At 39.9% G+C, this 15,201-nt stretch overlaps 2 protein-coding genes across 2 annotated transcripts in view; one reads left to right on the top strand and one right to left on the bottom strand.

The window, feature by feature from the left end:
* LOC105449286 (protein pygopus) overlaps positions 1-15,201 on the top strand; it is an 87,709-nt gene that overhangs the window by 879 nt on the left and 71,629 nt on the right. The gene's annotated exons all lie outside the window — the stretch shown is intronic.
* LOC105449284 (lachesin-like) overlaps positions 1-15,201 on the bottom strand; it is a 48,693-nt gene that overhangs the window by 18,404 nt on the left and 15,088 nt on the right. The window contains exon 3 of the mRNA XM_011688407.1: positions 3,768-3,865. Within this exon, the coding sequence (XP_011686709.1) occupies positions 3,768-3,865 (98 nt within the window). The remainder of the gene's footprint in view (positions 1-3,767; positions 3,866-15,201) is intronic.

Genomic DNA, 15,201 nt, shown 5'->3' with positions numbered 1-15,201 from the left:
TCTACTTTATTTAGAAAAATGATTAATATAGACCTTAGAATATACTGTTAAAATATTACGGGATGTTCTATAATGAAATAAATCTAAAGAAATTTGGTATCTGCAACTGAAATTTTAACTCAATGGAAACAGAGAATTTACCAAGTCGAAAATTACATATTCCGTCTGATCATTTTCAGTCTTAACTACTGAATTTTGCCATTTCAAGCTGAATTTCAATCTATTTATCTAAGCCAATGCAAATAACTAACAAGTTTTGATTAAATTTTCTTTAACGATGTTTAACAACATATTTAAGCAAACATATTCAGACGAGATATCTATAGTCACGTATATGTATCATGAATAACGATATACATAATTTCGAGAGAAATAACAGTTATGTTTGAATCAGTATCGATTTTCGATGAAGATATGAACAAACTTATTGTTAGTTCAATATCGTAGTTTCCATAAGACAAATAAACGTAGAAATCGCGCGTTTAAAACATCAAAATCTGCATTTTTATTAAGATTCTATTCATTTCAATCCCGAACAATAACGCGATGGCAAAAGGTATTTTTATGAAAAATGTTTCGCGTTGAAATACCCAAAATAAAGTTTGACAATTTATATTGAGAGATTTATACATATATATATATATATATATATATATATATATATATATATATATGTATATGTATTCGCAATTTTGAACCGCGACAGTGAACCGTTAAACACATCAGAAAGTAAAATGTTGCAGAGTTTCGATTAATAATGCATTAACGAAGTCAGATACGCCGATATCAATTATTACACTTGCAGCTTTTCATTTTATAACGAAGACTGAATTCTCAGTCGCGTGTACGCAGGTGTTAATATTTTACACAGCACGTACAAACACATGTGCGACGAATAACCATTTGCTCGTCCACTTTTCGTTACGAGGAGAGCGGCTGCGGCGTTTCACCCGCAATACATATTTAGACGAGTAGCTAAAGTTGTTAAGCAAAATTAAATGAATTTAAAGTTTCACGTTTTTTTTCTAACGCACCTTTGCACCTTCGGAATTATTTTCAATAATTTTCCTCTTGAGATAGAATTTATATAAAAAATATATATATTTGTTTACACGCATTGACAAATATATCCCTTATTTGTAGACAGACTTTCGTTTACTTTGACGCACTCTCTTCTACTTTTAATAGATGAATTTTAAACATAATGCGTATAGTTATACCGGGAAAGACTTGAATTATCTCTCACGATGTTTTGCATGAAGAAAACTCACGGGGCGTAGAAAATTTTATCCTTAATAACTGGCGTCATGCCCGCATGGTTTGTTCGTTAAAAGGCGCGCTATTATTACAACACTTCTTTGCGGCCACGTGCATAAAGTGCGCCTCTTATTACGATCTATCCGTGGTGTAGAAATATGCGAGTCTGTTTGTCGACGGGACACATGTAGACTGGGATATGGCGCGTCGCATAAAAAATAGTATACGCACGCGAATGTATAAAAAAAAAAATTATTAACCATAGTATGCGCACGCCGAACGGCAAACAACTATTGCCCAGAGTGTTTTTGGGCCAACCGCGAAGTGTATTCGATTTTGTTGTACCCGTGTAAAGCTATACAGAGGACGCGCGGTAAAAAAAAAGGAGAGGGAGAGAGAGAGAGAGAGACAGAGAGAGAGAGAGAGAGAGAGGATGAGAGAGTATGGCGCGTATAATCCGCGCATGAAAGCTTGCGATTTGCATTGTTGAAGGCGCGCATTGTTATCCGCGCGCATATCTCGTATACTTCGAATGAATTACTGAATCGTAAACTACAAGACGCTGTAGAATAAATTAAACAGGATAATTACGCTGGCTGAACATTAACGCCGCGGCAGTATTACAAATATCGGGAGGGAGGGGGGAAGGGTATTATGTCATCAAAACGTTTAATTAAGCTGCTTAGACGCTACTTCAGCATTCTGAAAATGTAAAATGTTGATTAACGCGAAAAGTTGTTGAAATGTACGGGGATAGCCGAGACTTGTTAGCTTTTCTCGTTAATCGCGAAACATAATAGCATCGACGTAACAACGTTTTTCGGTGCGAAATTTGAATGTCCACCGTAACCATTAACCTTTTCCTCGCTTTATTTAGCTTTTTCTATATTTGCGCATGATATTGTAACAAATGAAAAACGCTCTGTATTCATTTGATCGGTTACGTTTCAAAATTCGGTACATCTACCCCTTTATTGTTCTGTTTGTTATTTGGATACGTATATTAATTGTTTCGTGGAAGCATGCTAAGTAATTTAAATTTTTTTTTATTGTCGCGTATCTCGTTTTGTGTCTCTGTACTTATAGCGTTCTCCGAGTTTTTTATATTTTGTAAAAAAAAAAAAATCAGTAGTACATACATATTTTAGATTAATATTGCATAATTTTGAACGAGATTTAATTTATATTATTTTCCCATTTTATCGCGCGCTTTATTTTAACTCGTCCGATCCGTAATATAACATTTTATGCAAAATTCGTTCAATCTCGCATATCACGGCGCCGCTATAATTAGCGATCAATTGACGAAGATGCATCCGTCGGGATTACAGGTCGGCAAGGTCGGTCCGCATACAAATGTACGGTTATCGAATTTTATTTTACAGACGGCCGCGTAAGTGTAGATCGACACGCGTTAAAAGCGCCGTATAGTTAAAATACCTCAAAATAACGGCGAGATTTAACGCATTTAATCGCACGATAAAAGCTTTATTTCTGTGAGAAAAAAAGTCATCGATGCGATGAATCAGCCGGCGCGAGTTTCGCAGCAAATCATACACCATATTCATACTCGCGTTCATGCCCGCGGCTTTAAATTCTAATTAATCAATTCACACGACACACGTACATTATAAACGCATTCGGCGCCGCGGCCGATGGCGAAAAGCTCGAGAACAGAAAAATAGCAATTTCAAAAATATTTCCAACAAATATACATTTGTATACACGTGTCACTAGCGAGTATAACTTAACTCACGGCTTATTGAATATATTTTATGCATTTGTGTTGCAAATTGTTACCGAACGTATTACGAGTACTCGCTGCTTTATTACTGCTCGCTCTCTTTCTCGGGAAGACTCAACGTAAAGTACAAAAAACGATCTCTCGATGTTCTATATTAGCCGTTTACCGTGCTAACATGTATATATTACACGAATACGCGCGGGAGAAAATTAACCTGGGTTAATTCTGGCGTTACTGAGTTTCTCGCAAGCTTAAAATGGCGTGAAGAAATTTTTATTTTTATACACTTTTACGCGCGAAATGAACGAACGTGAACTGCCGCGTTTTGGTGCAGCGTAATGAAAAAATACCACTCTTCAATCGCTCTTTAATCCACAGGCGCAGTTATTCTAATAGGAATCGGCATGTGTAGCCGTTTTCTCGTCGTTCATACCGTCGTCTTATTTCCTTATTTCGAGCGAACGAGCGGAAAACTCGCGCTCGCGGAAAAATGCAAGAAATTGCGGGCGGAGGCGCGCAAAAAGGCACCGGTACGCTGACATCTGCCAGAAGCAGCCCGGAGCGACCCATTTATTTCCGCGGGATTACCCGAATTTCAGATTCCCTTATCGCTCTAGCAACGTGCGCTTATGCGTTTCCAAGTCGGCTAATTAGCGCCCGGTGCTTGCTCTGCCGCGAGCGCCGACGGGTTGCGCCGCTCCGCGCCACGCCGCGCGCCGTGCCGAGCCGAGGCCGCGTTTCTTGCGAAAATTCACCGGCTGCTTACCTTGTAATTTCCCACTTTCCTGATGGTACAGGAGAGGGCGACCTCTTTGCCGATAGCGGCGGTCACGTTGCCGATCGGCTCGGAGAAGCTCGGCACATCTGCGAACCAAAAGAAGCTTCGCGTTATGCTTCTAATTAAGTTCAGGCATACTGAGACGCTTACACAAGTAATGCGATACCTTATAAAATTTCAACTGATAGACTTTTTAAATAAAAAATTCTGAAAGAGGGAAATAAGAGAGAGGGAGACATCGTTGACATTTACATTCAGAAAGTTGCCTGGATAAAAGTTAAATTGCACAGAAGCTTTTTGTGTGTGGAACTCGCGATTGTAGTTTTAATAACATTTTTTTTTTTAACAGATACATAGCAATTTTCCAACGAAATGCTCGATGGAAGACGTCGCGTTTTTGTCAACTTTTACATTATCGGATATGTCTAGGTAATAAAAGATCGGTAATTAAAATTATAATTAAACCGCGAAATCGAGTAATGAGCATCAAAAGTTACACTACAAATTATAGCATTGTTCGCTGAATATTGGAATTAAATTGGTCGTAGAATATAGGTGAAATGTAATAATGGATTAACCGCAATAGATTAATCGCCTTTATTGATCAATCAATGTTCCCTGGAGGACAGTTGCCCTGGGGGGTGCAATTATAATTCAGGTGGTTTAGACCACACGTAAACTTAAATAATGTATAACTGGGGAATAATGGAAGACTTAAAATAACGATTGGGGGACGAACTCCCTCAAGTAATTAAAAATACATAAAGTATATAATATTGCTCGAAAAGTTGACTGTAAGTTAGGAAGCGCGGGAAATATCGAAATAATTTTTAAACAACTTTTGCGAATTGTTTTGATTTTCGAAAAGGGAAAAAATCTTGTATAAAATATCCAGGTTATTCAAGGGTTTCGCATTACAAATATATCGTAAATTGCAATTACCGTGCTTACTGTACACGCGAAATTTGAACGTGTTTCGCAATTACATCCCGCGCGATGATTAAAATAAACATTTCGCGATGCATTATTGGCGCTTCAGTGATACGTCGTGTGCAAACGATACATCATGTCGCAGCGAGATTATGAAACTAATATCGTTTGTTCAACTTTCCATTTCCACGTAACGTAAAATAATGTTATAAATATTCGGACCTGCGCCGATAAATCGTTATTTTATATGAGGCTTAGTGTGCGCGCGTTGCTTTGACAAATATTTTATGCCACTCGAGGCAGACGCATGCAGTGCTTCGATGTTCATGATTCGTTGCCTCTTGTTAAAACGCACGTGACGGCGCAATAGCGGCGATTAACGGCTTGTTGACGCATATAATACCGTATCTCGAACGGTGAAGTATAGTTTTAATTTCCTGTCAAGCCCCAAATTGCAGCCCCCGTTGACGTAGATGGTGATGCACCGAGCAGTTGCTTCCTATGCATAAGAATCGCGGGGGCGCGTTACAAGACTGATATAAATGAGGAATAATAATAATGAATATTCATCAAAACGCCAACCTATGGAGAGGCGTTGATGAATTCTTCATCACAATGGCGTTAATCTAAAATATATTGTGAATAGCTCGTTCGTGGCTTTCGTGAACATACCATGGCTTACAATAAGCTCAAACACGCACGCGCGCTTGTGTGTATTTAATGTAAATTCCTCGTACAAAGTGATTTAAACATAGCTGCAGCTTATAACGCATTATTGTACTTGAAATCCGAACATTAAGATAACGGGGGAGAAATTACGCGTTTATCAACTGCATTAGAATTACTCTAGGCGGGAAGTTTGCGCGCGTTATAAAAGCGTCCCTTAATTTCCGATTATGTCATTAAGATCCGAGAACTTCGACTGTCACATCTGGGCGGGTAATCATATAATTGTTAGTGAACTTGTCCCCTTTTCACTCTCGGCCGCTTGAATTCTCGCGCACGATTCATCTCGCTGAATCTCGTTCTTTAACGTTGAAAGAACTTACGTGATCTCAGGAAATTCACGTGAAGATTTTCGCTCATCATCTTTCTGCTTCTAAGACGAAAATTACGTAATTGATCTCCCGAGTTGTCCAATTTTCCTACAATAAAAGAGTCTAGATTCATTCTTCTTGATACACATTCTGGCTTGCTCTCGAGAACAATACACCGGCGGTATTTTACCGAAAGCACCGGCGATTCTTCCCACCCAAGTCGGGCGCCATAAAATCGAGTCGGCGAATACGGGGCCTGAGAAAAGGAAAAAGCGGCAAATCGAAGCGGAAAGTATTACGAGGCACTACACACTTTCATAAGCAAGAAACTGTCTCTCTCTCTCTCTCTCTCTCTCTTGCCGTCGCGGGAGTTGCGGTGAAGGCGCGCGCGGGGCGAGAAAAAAAAAAGAAAGAGACGAGAAGTTTAAGCGAACAACATTCAGCTGTATCGCAGGCGCGGCACGTGGCGCAATATTGAAACATGCGCGAAGTCAAAGTTTGCAAATACCATCTCATCGCCGAGTCATGCTTCTGGAGTGGTGCATCGGACGCGTACTGCACCATCCGCCGGAGCTTTCCATCGGAACGGAAGAAGCCGCGATCGCAAACTCTGTCGTCCAATCCGAAAACGTGCGATACTACGGGATGTGTCGGAACTGTAACTTGGATCTTTCCGGCCGTTTCGTGCGTGGCGAGACTATGGACGAGCAGTGCCGGACGAAAGACTCCGGAGTTAGTCGTGTGTCGAAAGTGTCGGCGTTGGTCTGCGAGGGTCCGCCGATCTCGGGGGGAGACGGAGCGCCCGGTGGTATTATGATAAGATATTCACTGACGGAAACAGGAGAGGAAAGGAATTTTCAGCTTCCACCGCCGTCGTCCCCGCGGCCAGAATGTAATATAAGGAGACGTGGGGGAAAATAGCGACGTTATTCGCTTCGAGTGGCCCCGTCTGTGGGGACGAGCTGGAAAGATAGAGAAGAGAGAGAGAGAGAAAGAGAAAGGAAGAGTACTAGAGAGATTTTGCTTCTCGAGAGGGATGATACCCGCGCGAGCGGTAGGCGTGTGTACGTGTGGGCGCGCATGCACCCACTCGTACTGGTCTTGTTTTATGGCGAAATTATTCCGGGAGAAAAATAATTCAATCTCCGCGCGCGGTGTACAAGTTACGGTGCTTGGCATCCGCGCTCCCGACTACTCGAGTACCGTGCTCGTTTCTGCGGACCCGGAATGCCGATCGAGAAGAGCGGATCGGCTTTCACTTTCGGCTCTCGACATCGGTATCCCGCACCGATAATCACGTGAAAAATAAAAGGCTCGCGCGCGCGCGCCTCGTCGGGGAAAATTGATCCTCACCGTCGTTGTTTTGCCGTGTCTTCGTTTACGAGAGACGAGAGAACGATAGACGACGAGAACGCGACAAATTATTTACGTGGTCGCCTTCCTCGGTTCTTTTACACGTCATTGCGAGAGGAGTGACTTATGCATTTTTCAAGCGGAATTTTAAGATCACTTGGGACGATGGCGCAATCGAAATACGAATTTCCAGCTTTCGAGAGGAAGGAAACTTCTTAAAATATTCGATTTTACGCAAAGGACGGTTAGATTGTAAAAATATATTAATCTGACGGTGTATTACATTTTGTAAGGAAATGTTTACGTTTCGGTACATGCAATCCAAGGTATAGCTTTTTTTACGACGTGAGTGAAGGGAATAACTGTAATAGACGAATATCCCCGAAACCATTTGAAATATCAAAAAATCGTTTTGAATTTTCAAGTAAAAGTTTGATGGAACACGAGCGCGTATGCAATGGAAACATGGAAAACCTATATAGCAATCGAATAACTAGACGTCAAAAATCAGGTGTCAGATTTCGTAGTTGCACTCGAACGACTTGCACTCGTTATCGTTTCCATTTCAAACTAGTGTTCGTTAAAACAATTTAAAAGTTCGTAAAATCTAAGGCACATTAATTTGACAACATTATAAGTTTGAAAAAAAGCAAAATAAAATAATTATATACATATAATTATTTTAGTTTGCATATTTTATATGTAGGTATATATTTAGATATAGGAGTCTTTTCTAATTTTTTGTTTAAAATTTTTTATGATATTTCTTTATATTTAACTGTAATATTTTAAATGTAAATTTTTGAGAAATGCGAATGTAGGTATAGCTATTAAATCGAAATTATTAATGGAGAACCAAATGAGATAACGTAATTGTAATGCATGTATTAAATGAAAATTGTTTCCGGTTTATAAATTACAATATAGTTTTTAATGCACATTACAATCTAATTTTGTAATGTGTTTTATTTTCGCAATGTTAATAGTTTTCATGCTCATTTTACGATTTCATTATCAATTACGCAAGGCAGTATTTAAAACATTTTTAGATTTTTACATTTGGTGATCACGCTCGTTTGTAAGGTGTTGCGAATGCGGCGGCGGCGAATAAAAGTTTATACGGCGGCCAGTAGTAAAGGTAAGGCATGAGACCGACGCGGGGAGACGTTGTTATTTCTTTCCACGTCGTAAAATACGTAACTACGTTAGCGGCTTTAAGCAATCGAGATTCGAACGTGATAGAAACGACTGCGCACCGTTTCTGTGGCAGTTTCTCTGCGGGAAGCCTCCGGGGCGAGAAACTTGATATCAAAATAAATGGCCGTACCATATCGTGACGTTGTAAAGAATCCGAGGGAATTCGGGCGTGTGCGACGATGTTAAACCAAACAATATTGTACTCGTGATACATGTGAACATTATCCCAATCGAGCGATAAATCCGTCAAGAGATCGGTTTTTTTTTCCAAAAAAAAAGGCACGACACATAAATAACCGCGAAAGTTATATAATAAATCTCTACGATTGTTATAAAATTTCTGCAAAATTACTCAGCTTCAACAAGGATCGGCGTTTTCGGAATAATTGTAGAAAGGGAGCTGCCTGGAAAAGCGAGAAAGGTGCGGGACACAATTTAAAAGTGGAGAGGAAGAGGTCAATGCAATTCATAAAACTTCATGAATACGATTTTAAACGTTACAGAAATGAAAGAAGTTACCACAAACGATAATTGTACCTTCCCATTCTGCATAATTATACGATTTCATTCAACAAATATTACTTCTTCGTTATTCATTAATCTGGACGATAAATTTGCCTATCTAATAAATTGAGAACGTCGTGTCTCGAGTTGACCTGTATTGAGGGTCAACAATGTCTCGCTACCTGTGAATTACGTGATGAATTACACGGTACCGAACTCCCGTTAGATAAACACGATCGAATCGACTGACCGTGCACCGATAGCCAAAAATAACTGAAGAAGAAGGACCAATATCTATATATGCTGTATACGCGCGCGAGTAATAACTTTGCCGAGTTATCGCAGTTTTCATATCGATCGTAAATACCGGGGCACGGGCGCGTGCTGTACGAACGAAATTTTCAAATCGAAATAAAATGTAAAGGGACCGAACGAGATTGGCGATCCAGGCCGATTGGCAATATTCGCAAATAAAGCGACCAATTCGTTCGCGCGCGGCGCCCCGATTTTCCACGATCAACAATAACGCCGCGATCTAACTCAGTTTTCCCGCGTGCCGAAACATAAATCTCGGGCGCCTTGCACGGAATTTTTGGGTCCGAGCGAAACGCCGGGAAACGAATGCGCGCACGAAGGAAAATGGGCGTCCTCCCTATCCAAGATCGAAATCGGTGTGCAACTGCCAGAGACGACGACGAGGACGAGGACGACGACGACGGCGAGGAGGTGGAGCGCGTGTCGACGTTCGACAGGACGAAATATCGCCCGACGTATTTCAGAGATCTTACACTGTCCGCCGACGATACGTATACCGACACGTAGATCCGATACCAGCGATCCAAGAGATCCGCGGGCTGAAAGAGAGGGAGGAATGTTTCCGCGTGTCGATGCAGTTACACGTTGTTCCCGTGCCGCGCGAGCAGATTATCGTGAATGCGGAATCACATGGGGGGACGAGTTGTATAGAGGAGATGGGGCCGTCACGCACGAGAGAGAAACCGAAGTGCTCGAGCCCACGATGTTGCACGCTGCAGATCGCGCGTTCGACAAATGATCCTCTTATTTCGATCGCGTGTCTCGCCGATACGCAAAATGCATCGTAATGCAACGAGGTTCGCTATCGAAACTTTTCGAGATAGACTTAAAGTTTGCAGAAAGCGATTTACGATATTGCCGGTTTTAAACTCTCGTGTATAAAAACGACATGTGTAGTGCCTAAGACGTGTTGAAAACAAATACGAAATATTTCCATTAAATTTAGCGCAAACATTTTGGATATTATGTGTCTCATGCTTCACGTGCTACTGGTGGTGTGTTAAGGAGTTAAGAAGATTTAGGTTGAGGTGACCGCAAGAGAGTGTCCGCAACAGTATATCGTGGAAACTTAGATCCTCTTAACACCTTCTTAACGCGTCAACACGCCGATAAGAAATATTATTAGTAGTCACGATAGACTAGAGAAATTGACAACGCGATAACGACGGTGGGAGCATACCGTGTAAAATTGATTTCACCCGTTTACTGCGTTATAACGGAAAATTCACGCAGAGATTATTGATAGCCGAGTAAAAATGATCGCACGTTGGTGCCCCGTGAAATTGGTTTAACTTTTTGAGGCACGGTGATATAGAAAGCATACAAAAATTTTTTGAAATTTATTGTCTCTTCAGCAACTTTGTTAAGCTTTTAATTGCGTCACGAGCTTATTTAAATCATTTTGTACAAAGCACTATCCAAGAAGATAAAAAGAATTTTTTTGTATTCTTTCACCAAAAATATGGTCTGCATGCAACATTAGTTACATTGATATTTTTATAGAGAGAAAAAAATCTGCGGTTCGTGGCGTTAATGCAGTCAATTGCTTAATGAAATAACCGCGTTGGAATAACCGCGTCAAAAAGCTTCGATGCATTTCCAGATATGATAACAGCATGGCGTAAATCCTCGTCGCGAGGGATTTACTAATTTGACGACAGCGTGTCGGGGGATGAGCGGCGTGCAAAATTTGAATCTTTATCTCAATAAAGCGGGCGCAGGCCGAGCGACGGAGTCTGTCCCGCGTTCTATGCAAATTTTATCGTACTTGGCATGCTAACGCCCCGCTTAAATCGGCCCGCGATCGCCGGTCCGGCATTAACTACCCGCTCCGTCTTCGAGTCCCCCTAAACGCTTGTTTTACACCGCTCTGCTGACGCGCGAGGCATGTATTGCGTTAAGTTAATAAGGACAGCCGCGGATGGCCGGGATGAATCGGGGCCATTAATGCCCCCGAAGAAGAGCTCCGGGAAAGTGAGATTTTCCTTAAACGAGAGTTTAACAAAGTTCCCCGGTTATTACGACAGAATAGCCAACTTCCGTGATAAGGAGGAGGATAGGGAGGGCGAGGCACGGCCAACTTCTCGCTCGCCGGAAGGGTAAATATTTCTCTTTTCCTTTTTCGGTGCGCGCAAGGCTCAGCAAATTTTTATCTCGAGCGAAAGCATTAATTTGCGAAAAAAAAAGAAAAGAAAAACCGACTACGACGACACCGGAAGTTCGGCTGCCACGCTCGCGGACGACGAGACGGCCTTCGCTGCTTCGCCCCGATGTTCGCGTCGCTCTCTTCGAAGAGCGCTTAACTTTCATCGCAAAACTTCGATATCATCTTGCATTTATTAAACCCTCTAGCGTATTTGGCGAATATTCCTCGGTATCACTATGTCAATGGCCGTATCCGTTCCCGTTCCCGGGTTAAAATATAAACAATCCACCCGATAAATTTGCCCGAACGATCTTATTAATGTTTGCGCGATTACGCGATATTTGACGGGTCGTAAAAGTAAAACAGCGTTCTTCGCAGTTACGTTCTGCACGTAATTAAATGTCAAGTTTGAGACAGAAGTGCAGCGGGAAACCTCGATCTTTGACGAGAGCTGGAAATTCCTCACCCGAAGAGCATTTTTAAGCGACGCGAGATATTTCTCCGATACTACCATCTTAAAATACATAATGAACTTTTGTGCTTTTGACAAAATATTTACGACCCCGTATATTTTAAAGTCCTGGTAAATTATAATATCCTGACACCATAGCCGGCGTCTCCGCTACACCTTACGTCATTTGCGCAAGAAGGTGTCTCGTAATACTCTACAGTCAAACTAAAGCACGAAGTTCCGTAAGAGGCTAATGCGACGCAATATATTCGTGCGTGTATCTGTGTTAGATTAATTAGCGCGCCTCATATAAGATTTCCGTGCCACGTATGGTAATTACACCGCGCGAATCTGATTCGTGCCCCTCTTTCCTGTAACTCACACGAATAACTCGGTATAAGATTGCTTCAACCCTTTCACGCCACTTCTCAAATAATATCGAACGAATTACATCACATCTGTTATATTGTGTTCGCTTTACATTGTATTAATAGTAAGTATATACAACCAATAAAATGCGGAGTTTGCGTTATGTAATAATCGACGTAACGACCAGTTATAACGTGAAATTTTCACACGGGGCATAATAATGCAATGACGCACAATATTGCGATTGACGTAATTACAAAGGGTAATTATATAAAGCTTACGATTAATAAATGCCGCGCATCGACTTTACGGAAGGCGGCACCATCTGCATGCACAACGTTTAAAGTCTCATTCAACCGCGTTGTCGACTGGTTGTAACACGTTTACGACTGCTTATTAAATCCATTGTGGCGCTCGGCTCATTGTCGAAACGCTATGTTTATACATGACTATGGCCGTCTCGAGAGACGTATAATCGCCTTTAAACATTTTTCATTGTGTACGACCGGAAAAGCTTCAACCTTCACTGCGAGTCAATTTATTTTTTATTGTACGATGCGCATCCAATTTCCGCGACTTTATTATTAACGAGGTTCATGAAAAACAAGAATAATTAAAGAGTAAAAGAAATTAAACCGTTAGGATACTGTAGCGTGTACGATTTTGAGAAAAACAGAATTAGATATTCAAAACCTTGCACACATTTTTGGGAAAATTGTTTGAAATATAAATATAATCTAAAAATGATTTGTAAAAAGTAAAAATATGACATGTGGAAAACAGAAAAATTGTAGATCTGTACAATTATTACAATTATTATATATAAAAAAGTTGTACAATTATTATATTTTCATATTTTCTATCTTGTTTTAGATAAACTTTCTAATGATGCGTACAATATTTCATTGCATTCTTTCATAGAATGTTCTGCGATATTAAATTCGTTCCTCTTTTTTTTTAATATTTTGCTGGATATTTTGAAAAGCTTTTGTGCACGTCTTGTTTTAAGTTTTCTTAAAAACTCCTATTCGCGCGAGCTTCCTTCTCTATACTTATCTCGAACTTCTCTCAATGTAAATATGATCCCGGCAAAGTCGCTTTTTTAAACTTTTCTTGAACTCGTCGTAAAGACCGATAAATGTTTAACTCGTCTTTGTAATCCGATAGAGAGTTCATTTACTAGCGAAGGACCTCGAGAGATGCCGGGCACGCACGCGTTTCGTTACAACGCGAAATCTTTTAAATTATACTGCAATTTGACAGTTGGAATTTTTATTAAAGTTAAGCGATTTTTCGATACGCGATACGCGTACATTTTCGCATTACCTCTCCACATATGCACACATATGTACACACATACACACTTTTCGCACGCCCCGGTGTTTTTTGCAAGAGAGGATTTGTTTGATGTCACCATAGCTGGCAACCGTTAATACCGAAAGAGTAGATAGTTAAATAATGCTTTTTTACGAGAGCCCGGCTCGTTGTCGGGGTAACAGCGGATATATAGTGCATGTCAAAGCGAAATGGCGGCTACGGTGTGCAGAACGGGTTGAGGCTTAGCATACGAATATCCGATTCTCTGTTTGTGGGTTGCTACGGCGGTCTGATTTACATAGTTATTATGATATTATGCGGCTGCAAAAGGATTTTTATCATCAACGCTGTCTACGCCACGAAGGGGAAAAGGAAGTACAAGCCGTGACATACGCTTCCTTTTCTTCTACGTCGCTTTTTTATCTCGCTTACCGTACGTTCCCCGCGACGGATTAGATGTTATAAATCTGTCAAACTCCATCTCTCAACTTTCGGTACGTCGATCTTTTGGAAGTTTTCATTTTGCCTATAACAAGTTACTTGTAAAAATAAATAAAATATATATGTATATATATTTTTAAACATCTCCGTATCATCGTCCATCAATCTGCATCATATTATAAAGCATGTTTTATTTCTATTTGATATTCACATGACTGTGTGATTTAATGTCATTTACTATTTCGCTTCGTGATTTAATTCTGTGTTAATTTTTCTCTCTTTTTAAATTTGTAATTTGTTTTAATATATATATATATATATATATATATATATATATATATATATATTTCCATGTTATTAAGTAATGATATTAGTGATAACTTGTATGAATGAGGAAAATATTTCAAGACAAGAGATAAGATTTGATGTCTATAACAAGTACCTCTCTCGGTAAAGATATTACTTCTTCCTCACTGAAATTTTATTTTACCGTACCAATAAAGATGCAGACTTTTCATAATTTTTTTTGTAACCAAAGTGATGACATAAGCGGATTATCGAACCATCACTCTAGAAGTTGAGAGATTTTATAAGTTTCTTCAACTTTATTAGTCAGTTATAATCTTGGTCACTTACTTTTATATGCTTAAAATATGATTAATCGATGTTAATAATTTATAATCTGTATTTATATTACACGAATTTTTAATTTTTATACACACATATATATGTTGATCTTTTATTAGTTATTTAAGGAAATTTTCCAGATTTTCTTATTTTTGTTTATTACATTTCTTAAATCATCTAACGAATATTGAAATAAGTAGAAATTTTTGAACCTAAGAAATAAATTGCATGAAATATATTGAAATAAACACAATCGGTTATAATAACAGAATATTTATTTAAATTGAATGGAATTAAATGAAATTATATTTAATAATATTTTTCTTTGACATGTGCGAAGAAATATAGTGAGAAAATTCTTTCTCTTTGTTTCAAGTTTTATGTATTTTATTACTAGAGCGTAGCTCCCTTATATTCTCGAGAGAAAATCGCAAGCGATCGCAGACATGATGCGGGCAATTTTCCAAGTGATTTTGGTATACACGTGTAACGGGCGAGAGAAATCGGTATTTCTCACAACTCGCGGCGGATGTCGGCAATCGATCAACGGCAGAGAGAACTCTCGACTTGAGAACCTAATAAACGCCTGCCCGGCTCTTCCTCGCCTCGGCGGAGGCTAAGCGGCGCGATACCAAAGCGGATTATTGAAACGCCACTCGAAGTCGAGGGGGGAAAAGTCCGACGGTCTTAGCCAGATTCGCGGGATTTTAAATTCTCACGGCTCGAATCCCTGCC

This window comes from Wasmannia auropunctata, unplaced genomic scaffold (assembly GCF_000956235.1).
Source record: "Wasmannia auropunctata unplaced genomic scaffold, wasmannia.A_1.0 LD336076.1, whole genome shotgun sequence".
Classification (NCBI taxonomy): domain Eukaryota; kingdom Metazoa; phylum Arthropoda; class Insecta; order Hymenoptera; family Formicidae; genus Wasmannia; species Wasmannia auropunctata.
Note: the sequence above shows the minus strand (reverse complement) of the source record. Positions and strands in the feature narration are given on the sequence as shown.